General features: G+C 41.5%; 1 protein-coding gene and 1 pseudogene across 1 annotated transcript in view; both read right to left on the minus strand.

The window, feature by feature from the left end:
- The window catches only part of deaf1 (DEAF1 transcription factor), an 8602-nt gene extending 544 nt beyond the window's left edge, over positions 1 to 8058 (minus strand). Inside the window, exons 1-11 of the mRNA XM_029433413.1 lie at positions 7967 to 8058; positions 7251 to 7345; positions 6877 to 7003; positions 6373 to 6522; positions 5748 to 5887; positions 5567 to 5632; positions 4590 to 4634; positions 3867 to 3990; positions 3532 to 3681; positions 594 to 886; positions 49 to 147 (exon numbers count right to left, since the gene is read on the minus strand). Coding sequence (XP_029289273.1) covers positions 49 to 147; positions 594 to 886; positions 3532 to 3681; positions 3867 to 3990; positions 4590 to 4634; positions 5567 to 5632; positions 5748 to 5887; positions 6373 to 6522; positions 6877 to 6886 — 1077 coding nt within the window. The 5' untranslated portion in view covers positions 6887 to 7003; positions 7251 to 7345; positions 7967 to 8058. The remainder of the gene's footprint in view (positions 1 to 48; positions 148 to 593; positions 887 to 3531; positions 3682 to 3866; positions 3991 to 4589; positions 4635 to 5566; positions 5633 to 5747; positions 5888 to 6372; positions 6523 to 6876; positions 7004 to 7250; positions 7346 to 7966) is intronic.
- Positions 8059 to 8721: 663 nt separating this feature from the next.
- Positions 8722 to 12297, minus strand: LOC115009245 (cytosolic 5'-nucleotidase 1A-like; annotated as a pseudogene).
- Positions 12298 to 12300: the final 3 nt, after the last annotated feature.

Consider the following 12300-nt stretch of genomic DNA (forward strand, 5'->3'; position numbering starts at 1 on the left):
TTAAGGTTTGTGTGTGTGAGAGTGAGTGAGTGAGTGTGTGTGTCCTACGTTGATAATGATCTCGGTGATGTCAGAGCTCCTCTTGGCGTCCGAGTCGTCCGGCTGCTGAAATGTGATTTGGTTCTGAAACGAATGAGTAAGACCACACTAAACACACAGACACACACAGACACACACACAGACACACACACACACACACACACACACACACACACACACACACACACACACACTAAAATGTCAGAAAACAGTGAAAGATTTTCATTCCAGTTTCTCAAAGTCCAAGATGATGTCTTTAAATGTCTGGCTTTGTCAGTCAAAGACTCCAAGATATTCACCATGTCATGATAAAGTCTCCATATTTGAGAGGCTGAAAACAGCATCTTCTGACAGTTTTGCATGAAAAATAACTTTAAGGATTAATAGATTATTAAATAGATTTTCTGTCGATCATCACATTTTTGCAGCTCTAGTAATAAAGTCATCGTCTCATTATTATTTTATCTCCAAAAGATGTATGTGTGTGTGTGTGTGTGTGTGTGTGTGTGTGTGTGTGTCTGTGTCTGTGTGTGTGTGTGTGTGTGTGTGCTCACCTCCTTCCTGCCTCCCAGACCTTTGACCCCTGCGGTGTCCCCTGCAGCGTGTTTAGCCTGTTCGATCAACGCCTTCAGCTGCTGCACGTTGCTCATCAGCGTGTTGGCCATCTCCTCCAGGTACAGCCAGGTGTCCTTCTGCCCCTCGCTGACCACCGGGCCCAGCCCGCATACAGGCCCCACCTCCAGCCCGCTCACCAGCCCCGCCGTGGGAGACGCAGCCGCCATCGTCACCGCCATCTTGGCCTGAATTGGCTGAGGGGTCACGGCCAGCGCCGGCAACGCTGTCAGCACTGAGAGAAAGAAGAAGAGAGACATAGAGGATTGATTTTATCTTTATTTGATCCTTTTCCATTACAGTTCATTCAATTCTTCACTACTGCACACCTACGACAGTTTATCCTCTTACAGGGGGGGCGAACTTACCCGAAGATATCTACAAACGACACCCAAAGTAAACTATAAGCTGCTCTTCAACCATTTGCACCAGCTGCATGATTTTGGTCTCATTCAAAAGATAACTCTCTTATTGTTCTTGCAAAACAGTGAAGAATCACTCCAAGAGCTTCTGGCACTGAGTAATAGTGGTGTGAATATACTGAATCTGAAGAAAGTGCACTGCAGGCGTACACTAACTGTGCAATATGTACATGTACTGTACATATTATAATATTTATTAATGTTATTATTTATTTTATTTATTATAACTATTATATACCCATATTCCCTGTTAGTAGTAATCACACAGTAAGTGAAGTATAAACTATTTTTGTTCTAATATTTTTATGATTTTTTTGTATTTTCTTCTGAACAATAAATAATAAATATAATTTTGAAAATAAATTTTATTTTGAAAAAACAAACCAAGAGAAGTGACGCATCTAACGAACGTTCATTGTCTAGACCAGGGGGGGGGACCTTTTTCTTATCAAGGGCCATTTTATTTTTTACAACATCCTTCGAGCGCCGTACTAATTATTGAACTCATAACTTCTGCACATTCTTTAAAGATGCAGCTCGTTCATTTCACCTTTCTTTATGCTAAATGCAGAAAAGCAACTTTTCTTATCCTGAATCTTCTGTTTCATCAGAAATCCTTTATTAGTTCCACAACGGGGACATTTATCTCGTCACAGCAGAAGAACATGAAGTAAAAAGGCAGAACACAATAATTAAATAGAATAAAAGATAATATAAGTACCAAGTGGTATAAATAAAGTGAGTATTGCACATGGCAGTGATAACTGCACAGCAGTGGTGGAACAGTGTGTTCTTGGTGTGGGGGTCTACCTCTCTATCTGTCCATGTTTGTATGTTCCGCTCTGCAGAGAGCTGCTTGTTGGGCCAAACTCCTCTGAAGAGCGTTAACTTTATCCAAACACTCGTCCTTTCAGCTCGTGCAGTTCGGCATGTCTCGTGGTGTAATGACGTCCGCACAAACTAGACACTTTTACTTCCACAAAGAAATAATCGTTCGTCCATTTCTCGTGGAAAGTGAAGACATTCCGCTTCCACCTTTCTCTGTTTTACACTCGCCACGGTACGTTTACTGACGTTAAAGACAGTCTCGTTTAATATTGAAGTTTGTTGACATGACGTGAGCACGTGATGACACGTTCCAGTCGTGTTGTGTTCAAGGACCCTGACCTTGGCCAGGAAAAACATTGCTGTCTAGATTTTTTTCTTTTTTCTTTTAGTGAATTTTTTTGCGTGTGATTATGAATGATCTCGAGGGCCGGCTCAAATGGTCTCGCGGGCCGTATACGGCCCGGAGGCCGGAGGTTCCCCACCCCTGGTCTATATGATGCGCACGCCACCAGGACGCTGAGCTGATCCAGGGTCAGTCTGTAACAAAAGAAGTGGGTGGGCACTTTCTTATCAAGTTGACACTCATTGGCTCATGAAGGTTGTAAAAAAGCCATCGAAGCTCCGATTGGCTCAAAAGAAGTGTCAATCTAACGCTAGAGAGCCCGCGCTAAAACCAGGATGTGTCTGAACCGTGATGAGCGCACGAGATATTAAGTTATGACTGTTTATGATCACACAATGTAGAAATCGATCAGCTGATTTCACAGATTGCAACAGCTGTTCATGGACTTGTATCGATGTGACGATGTTCACGGTGGATATCTTTTTAGCGGAAACGAACGCGTGGACCTCTGGCAATGCCTTAGGAGCGTCTTTTTCAAAGATATTGCTGAAAAGAGGATATTTATGAGGCTTTATAGGTAAGTGGGCTCAAAGTTATGATTTAGATTTTGAGTGTACTTGCTAGTTTGAGGAGCTGATTGTACCGCTGTTGTGATTATTTTATTTTTTATTATTAGAAAATTCACATGTACAGGCGCAATAAAACTCCTGCTGGACACTTCTCCCCACACACGGGGAGAGGTTTTAAACTCTACTTATATATATTATATTTGAATCCTATAGTGACTACAAAAGAATATTACATCTTTTTATTTGCAATGCATTTAAATGAATTATTAATCTTCTCCTCAGTTAAAGATAACGGCGTGAAGCACAACATTATCCATCAGAAAGAATCGGCTCCCTATCGAATAAATTAAACATGAATTAAGTAGAGTGTGTGTTAATAATGCACAGATTATTTATTTATATAGTTTTTTGAAGAACCTTTGCACACAGTTGGACAAAGAACTAAAAGTTTCCATCTCTCACTTTCTCTTTATATCGAGTCCCAGATGGTATTATTAAGGATTCATGCAGTTCTCCTGGATATCAATGCTTCTGTCATTCTGTGTTCCATTATTCATATTGTGATGTTTGTACAGCAGCAGAGACTTTACTGCCCCTACTGTTGAAATAAATAAAGGAGGAGGAACAGAACAAACAGCTTCATCCTTTGTAGATTTACGCTCAGATACACCTGACAGAGACGGACTACAGATGACGGACAGTGTGATGCACCTGGTACCTGCTGTGCTGGCGAACACCTCGCTCTGCGCTGAGCCCTCTGAGATGATGGCGGCAGCAGCTGCGGCGGCTGCGGTGGCGTCGCTCGCTGGCGTGCGGTCAAAGGTCAAGGTGCCGGAGGTGGTGAACTGTCCTGACGGGGACACCGTGACTGTTGGTGGACGGCAGACATGTTTCAATCATTTCAATTATTACATTTTTAATTTAACTTAAAAGTGCTTTACAGGACGTTGAGACTCATTTTGAAGGGGTCAAAGGTCGAGAAATATAAACATATGATTTAACAGACATAAATCTGCAGATCCAGAACCATCAGACTGAGGTCACCTGACGTACATGTGGTCCCTGGGGTCAGCATGATGTTTTTGGTGGCAGGAAGTTCTTTTTTCGGGGAGGAGACGAGAGGCTCATTGTCCTTCTTCCGTCTCTTGTACGGGACGAAGAGGCGGACCGGACCGGTCTGTAGGAATCAACACAACAAACAGTGAAGTGGGTTTTTATCCCAATACCTTAAAAATAAACATGTTTTTCAAAGTTGTCAAAATATTCAAAGGTGAAAGAATCACTTGATATTTGTTAGTAAAAGTATTAACACAACCGTGTAGAAATACGCAAATAAAAGTCCTGCATTTAACACTTATTCTATATATATATCTAATATCTAATTATGCAGAATGCACATTTCAGAATAACGTAGATTATTTCATTATAAATGAGTGATTTACTTTATATACTGCTGGGTGGAGAACAGCATCATTTATTGTTCATTATATTTTGTATTATCAATTTTAATCTGCAAAGTAACTAAAGTTACTAAATAAATATAGTGGAGTAGAAGTAGAAATACTCAAATAGAGTACAAGTACCACTAAATTGTACTTAAGTACAGTACTTGTACACGTATTTAGTTACTTTCCACAACTGCAAATGTTGACAAGCAGTTCAAAACTGGTGAAAGGATTTAAATCAGAAACTTTCTGAAGAACAGAAAATAAGAAATGTTCATTACAAGTAGAGATAATTAGTTTCAAAGCTGTAAAGAAACGAAATGAAATGTACCATACTGATGTTTTCTGGGATCAGAGTCTCTCCGTCCTTTGGACACTGAAGAGAGAAGCAGAGAATCAAACTCATCATGACCAACAAATATACTTTTATTATTTAGTTTGTTCAGTCCGACAACATAAACAGATTCACGTCATAAAGAAAAAACAAATCCATCCAGAGTCAAATTAAAACACTTTTCAAGCACATTCAAGGTAATAAAATCTCAAATGTAACCCACTTAACAAACTGTTACTGTAAATGCAAGTGAAATATAATATTCACAGAAATCCAAGTATGTTGTCACTTTTTACCAGCTGTGCTTACCGTGAGCTCGTGTCAGCCTGTGAGACAACAAACAAACAGACGACGGGATCGTTTCATTTAAAAACATTAAGATCTTTCTGCTTTACATGAGGGATGAAACACATGAAGAGTGTATTTTCAATGCTATATTCAAGCATCAATACTGTGAACGAACTCTGTCGATGGAGCTCAAACCTGCGTCATCATCGCAGCAGTCTGCTTTTATATTTCTTCCTTCCCAGCAGCACAGGACGAAGATAAACACAGAAGTAATGGCCTCTGGTTTTGTCCTGTGCTGCTGAGAAGGAAGAAGATCAAATCCTTTGTCCTTTCAGAGCAAGAAGAACAATAAAGCAGTTCGATCATACGATGCGAGCCCCAGTTACAATAATGACAAAGTGTTTTAAAGAAAGCTTCATTCAACAGACACGTCTTCACCTGTAACAACATATATAACGCTTTTATCTCACAACTATGACTTTGTCACCAAATATTCATTTAAAAGGAAAAAGTACAATATTAAGTATAAAAGTAGTATATAAAGGAAATATTCAAGTAAAGTACCGAACAATTCGTGCAGAGCCTTGAGTGGGCGCTAAGACTAGAAAAGTGCAATATAAACTACATCTACTGGAGTAATGTATGTTATATCCCACCACTGTCCAGCACCAGCCCTGCGGACTCACCCCTGTCAGGTCATCACAGCAGGCTGCACACGTACAGGAAGCAGCGTGGGGGTTCAGGATACGCTCCTACACACACACACACGCACGCACACAAGGTTAAACTTCCAAATTGTAAAAGTGCTTTGTGTGTACAGTATTTGTAGAACTGCAGTAGTACAGTGGAGTATTAGCGCAGCAGTACTTGTATGAGGCAGAGCAGAGGTCTGCCGGCGTATCGGATGCTCCTCTTCCAGTCTTTGCTGCTCGCTCTTCCCGCCAGACCTTCAAACTCAGTGGGCGTGAACCACTGCTGGTTGTGTCTGATGCAGCGACCTTTACCCCCTGAACACAACACAACACGGTCAGTGGGGGACACAGCACCACAGAGTGAGGTTCAATCACCACAACTAAAGACGAACAATGTTGCTAGACTCCCAAGATGCATTTCAGTAAGAACCTTCCAATCACAAGCGCTCCAAATTCAAAACCTGAGCTGAAAGAGAATAGAGCGCTGCAGGAAGAGTCCTGAAACCCGGAAATGAGTTAACGTTTTAGCACTTCACGAACTTAGTTAGGCTAAGAATTGTAACTTTTCTTTTTGGGTAGTTTCGCTCGCTTTATGATTTCATTTGACCTCCGAGTCCGTTTGTTTCGTATTTTGGCCGGAGCTCTCCCAGAAGATTTCTTAATGCTTCTGATGAAGTGAGGTAGAGCTAAGCTTGTAAAGTAACCCAGACAGGACCCGAGTGCTTTGTATGGTGGCTTCAGTCTTTAAGCCTGCTCTGCTAATCTTCTGCGTGAAACAGCGCTCAGTACAGCGGACTTACCTGATCCCAGTCGGGTCTTGTAAAGGACTCCGCTGGTGTTCCTGCAGCGGACCGGCAGCTCGCTGTTGTACACCGAGGGGTCCCAGTTGTACTTGGAGCACGAGTCTTTGTCCTGGGGCGGAGTCAGTGGGGTGGGAGGGGTCTGTGGGCCTGAAGGACGCACAGGACGGCGAAACAAACACACACAGATCAGTCTCACTGCCTCTCAAGTTCCATAAATACTGAAACGATTTATTGTTTAAGAATTTATTCATTCAAAAATGGTAGAAAAAAATGGTGGTTGGTAAATATATATATATATATATAAATATAAATATTAAATAGTTTTGTATCATACTAAACTGACAAAACAAAAACATTTAAAGACATCAGCTTGGACTTTGAGGAACCGGGACGGACTTTTAGACAATTAATCTAGAAAAAGATCAGCAGAATAATCCATAATAAAAATAATAGTTAGTTGCAGCCCCACACACACACACACACACACACACACACACACACCTGATACCATTGCAGCAGCAGACTTGAGACCAGTAGCCTCCACGATGCTGCCGTCAGTGTGAACCACGATCAGGGTGGCCTTCTGGGTTCTGAGACCATCACCCAGCTGCAAGGTTGTCCTCCCACTCTGTGACACACACACACACACACACACACACACACACACACACACACACACACACACACACACACACACACACACACACACACACACACACACACACACACACACACGTGTAAGTGTAAACAACAGAACAAACCCTGTTAGAGTAAAGCTGCAGCTTTGACCTGATCTTTGCCTATTTGAATCTGATCTGAAAGCACGGACACTGAGCATGTGCAGTAGCCTGAACATCAAGTTTGTGTTCATTTACCAGCACGTGTTCAGGGAGACTTCCTGAAGTGGCAACCGTTGTGGTAAAAACATTGTCCTCAGCATGAACTTCCCCCACCGTCACAGCCGTCACCTCTGATCAACAACAAGAGATTCAAATATTTCATCATCACTCCAGATCAGTGCTCCTGTAATGTTAGCATACAACTATAATATCCCAGCCAAACTGGAGCATTATTTTAACAGCATGTAAGGCTACACAGGTAAATATGGGAAATGATAAATATCACCAAAATCAGAAGACATTTTCTATTAACTATATATGCCATAATATGTGCTTAAGCAAGGAAAATCTCTAGTTAAACAGTTAAACAGTTAAACAGTAGACTTCATGTAGAAGTTAAATCATTTTCAGCTGCAATTCTCAATATTTCAGGAATCACTGTAATGCAAAATTTAACATTATTTTAGAAAGATATGAATGCTGCATTATTTTTTAAAACATGTGTAAAGTATTATTATTTTTCCACAGCTGTTTGGCTCATCCAGCCTGTCCATTAACGACACATTTCCCCCTGACCAAACTACATTAAATATCTGACATTTTAATCCTGGAGAACTAGGAAAATGCATAACCATAAACTTTTAATTAATTCACGAGTGACCACGTTTTTTAAGTGTTACAGATCTTCAGTTCGGCATTAAATGTAATTCATCAAGCAAATCTGATTTAAGAAAAATATAGACTTTACTCACAGTTAATCATAATCCACCAGTGCAAACATGGTGGTGGCCAAACTAAACTAACTCTTAAAGTTGGAGTTTTCTTAAGGTTGTGTGGTTGCTTGATGATGTCAGTCATTACCGAATTTGGAAGAACAGCTAAATTGGTAAATGGAGTAGGTGTGCTAGGGACCGATACAGCCTCTTCAAGGACTCTTGGCACTTCCTCAAGGACTCTGCAGCATTCAGGAGTACAGATGAACCTAATGAAAGACCTGTGGTCGCTTCTTAAACACACTTACTGTAGAAAGATACTGTAATCAGCCACTTGTTGTATATTAACTGCCTCTCTGCTGCCACCTAGTGGTCATTATAAATATACAGCAACAAAAACACAACGACTGCATTGCCCTTTCTTTTTAATATTTATATGTGAAAATAGTACATATCTATACATCAATAAGACCACAGGTATACCACTAGTCATAAGATGTTTTAATGTAACAAGATACATCATCTTTCAGGACTTCAGATGCTCCGTAATAGTAATATCAGTTTTAACACACAGGAGGCTGAGCTGATAAGTGACGGACAAAATACAGACAGCTGCAAGCAACAGACAAACAACTGAAAGTTTCTAAATCAACAACATACGTACAAGTTATAAAACTGATGAAGCTTCTGCTCAGCAGTACCAGCATTAAGGGTCATCAAAGGTCAAACACAATCAATTTATGTAGTGTAGAATATAAAAACTTGCATTTTCTTCTCAGCATTAAATGTATTATATTACGTCTCTGCATTGTTGAGTTGTGAACTTATATCATCCCAAATCTTTCCAACAATTTTCAAGCTTAGTGAAATATGTCATTTTAATCAAGGAAAGGGTGCGTTTCATTTGGCCACCCTCTAAAGGCCACACATTCTCTGCCAGAAGCTTGGTTGATTTTGACTCTATATTTTAACCGGATGAAGGATTTTAGTCCTCAGATGTCTGGATCTTAAGTTCTCACAGAAACAAGCTGAGCAAATGTTAGCAGCTTGTTTCAAAAAGACAGTGAAGTATTATTTTTTTTAAAGTCAAGTGACAGTACATCCTCCTCATGATGTCATCAGTCCTCCAGGCAACTGAAGCTGTCGCTGAGCAGGAAGTGAGGTCGGATCACGGACAGGATGGGGCTCCGCGGGGCCCCGGCCAGGCAGTACGCCTCGTCCACGCTGAGGCCGTGGGATCGCAGCGTCCGCAGGGCGCCGCCGCAGCTTTCCCTGCCGCCACGTGACGTCACCAAGACGATGCTGAGAGGGCTGTCCAACATGCCGAACCTCCGCCTCATCTCGCCGAGCTGAGCCGAGAAACTCTGCGGAGCAAGAACAAGAATTATCCTTTAAAAATCTTCTATATGGATTAAAGATGATGTATCTGGGGGATGTTGCTGCGAGTACCTGAGCGGCCTGTCGGCTCGCCGGCATTGGGCCGGTGTCGGGCTGGACGACGGCGTCCCAGCAGAACATTACTCTGAGCTGCTCTGACGGAGCAGCTACATGCCGGTCCAGCAGCGCCGAGAGAACACCTGGTCCAATGACAAGGAGGATGATTCACTCTGCCACATCAATAAACTGTGAATTTGTCAAACTAAAAGAGAGAGACGGGATTAACAGAATTGATAATCCAGATTATATGAAGAAGAAAGAAAACTTCCTGACCTTTCTGTGATGCCTGCGGCGCCTCGTTTCTGTCAGTCGACAGGAAGAGCTGCACGTTATTCTTTATTAAACTCTCGATGAAATCCTCCTCGCTGGAAAAAAGAACATGCTAACTTCAAGACCTGCAACAGAGCGGCGACGACATCAAGACAGGAAGTCAACGATGGCGCCAACAAGACTACGAATACACAGTTAGATTACCGTTAATGTCTGGTGATGATGGTTTAAAGTTAGATTACCATCATGTCTGGGGATGATGGTTAAGTTTTAGATTACCGTCATGTCTGGTGATGATGGTTAGAGTTAGATTACCGTCATGTCTGGTGATTGATGGTTAAAGGTTAGATTACCATCATGTCTGGGGATGATGGTTAAAGTTAGATTACCGTCTTGTCTGGTTGATGATGGTTAGAGTAGATTACCGTCATGTCTGGTGATGATGGTTTAAAGTTAGATTACCGTCATGTCTGGTGATGATGGTTAAAGTTAGATTACCGTCATGTCTGGTGAGATGGTCTAAAGTTAGATTACCGTCATGTCTGGTGATGATGGTTAAAGTTAGATTACCGTCAGTCTGGTGATGATGGTTTAAAGTTAGATTACCGTAATGTCTGGTGATGATGGTTAAAATTAGATTACCGTCATGTCTGGTGATGATGGTTAAAGTTAGATTACCGTCATGTCTGGTGATGATGGTTAAAGTTAGATTCCGTCATGCTGGTGATGATGGTTAAAGTTAGATTACCGTAATGTTCGGTTGATGATGGTTAAAATTAGATTACCGTCATGTCTGGTGATGATGGTTAAAGTTAGATACCGTAATGTCTTGGTGATGATGGTTTTAAAGTTAGATTACCGTCATGTCTGGTGATGATGGTTTAAATTAGATTACCGTCATGTCTGGTTGATGATGGTTAAAGTTAGATTACCGTCATGTCTGGTGATGATGGTTAAAGTTAGATTACCGTTAATGTCTGGTGATGATGGTTAAAGTTAGATTACCGTCATGTCTGGTGATGATGGTTAAAGTTAGATTACCGTCATGTCTGGTGATGATGGTTAAAGTTTAGATTACCGTCAATGTCTGGGTGATGATGGTTAAAGTTAGATTACCGTATGTCTGGTGATGATGGTTAAGTTAGATTACCGTAATGTCTGGTGATGATGGTTAAAGTTAGATTACCGTCATGTCTGGTGATGATGGTTAAAGTTAGATTACCGTCATGTCTGGTGATGATGGTTAAAGTTATAGATTACCGTCATGTCTGGTGATGATGGTAAAGTTAGATTACCGTCATGTCTGGTGATGATGGTTAAAGTTAGATTACCGTCATGTCTGGTGATGATGGTTAAAGTTAGATTACCGTCATTGTCTGGTGATGATGGTTAAAGTTAGATTACGTCATGTCTGGTGCTGATGCATAAAATTAGATTACCGTCATGTCTGGTGCTGGTGGTTAAAGTTAGATTACCGTCATGTCTGGTGGCTGATGCATAAAATTAGATTACCGTAATGTCTGGTGCTGCTGATGATGCTGGAGCTCTGCTGCTGTTGCTGACTGTCGGTGGTGATAAGGACGACATCAAACAGCAGCGACTCTGCAGGATTTTCCTCCAGCAGACGCTCGTTCACTCTCTGCAGCGCCTGAATTATGAATTACATTAAAAGAGTCTCTAAAGGCTTTTGCTCCAAACCCATCGTTTCCTGTTGAAGACCTAAATCTTCATAAACTACAAAATATAATATTAGATATATGAATGAATGCATATCACTACTCTTACATACATGCATCTAAGGTGGGTAATAACTCTCACCCACACAGACACACAGTTTTAAATTGATGTGTTTAAGTCTTACCTGCAGCAGCGGGAAAGCCACGCCCATTCGTACAAGCCATCACCAGCTCCAGAGCCAAACACTGCACGAGACGATACCGCCACAACCACTGCACGAGCAGAATCTTTCTGCAGAGGAGACACATGACCTGCATCCTTATCCAACAAACAAAACTCAGCTTGCTCTTTCTCAAAGTGAATACATCTAGAATAACACATATAAGTAAGGGGGCATACATATAAGTATCCTCTGAGCCATGTTCATAAATTATAAACTTCATCATCTCACCAGCAGATGCAAAACAGGTGGCAGCTGCCACACCGGAAGTGCCTCTGCTAGCTGCCTTTGCCACTATTTGAGCCAGTCCCAGTTGAAGATTTTGAAACTTTAGTGCAATAGTGGGTTGCATGGTAAATGCTTTGAGCTGAATTTACCAGAAGACACCGACATATCGAGTTATAAGATTTACGAGATGTTCTATTAGACGTGAGGAATATGGCATTAAAATACCCGATTATTTAAATGTAATCTGGTGGAATATTCTGAAAAGGGCACAAAATACAGTGTGGTGTTGCCTATCGTTTCCACAGCTGGATGGGAGTGGTTATGGAAGATTGTGACCTGTCTCACTGTCTTTGTACATGAGAAAGTCCTGCATAATAACCGGTAATAACGCGCCTCAGGTGAGTCTTACCTGCTTCACGTCGGTGTTCTGGATCGTGGAGACCATGGCCGCCTGTCAGCTGAAGCCCTGCAGGTAATAAAGAGTCTTAACAACTGAATCCACCGACCTGTTCGTCTGTCCCAACGCAGTAACTATCTGTCA

The sequence above is a fragment of the Cottoperca gobio genome, chromosome 6, assembly GCF_900634415.1.
Source record: "Cottoperca gobio chromosome 6, fCotGob3.1, whole genome shotgun sequence".
Lineage (NCBI taxonomy): Eukaryota > Metazoa > Chordata > Actinopteri > Perciformes > Bovichtidae > Cottoperca > Cottoperca gobio.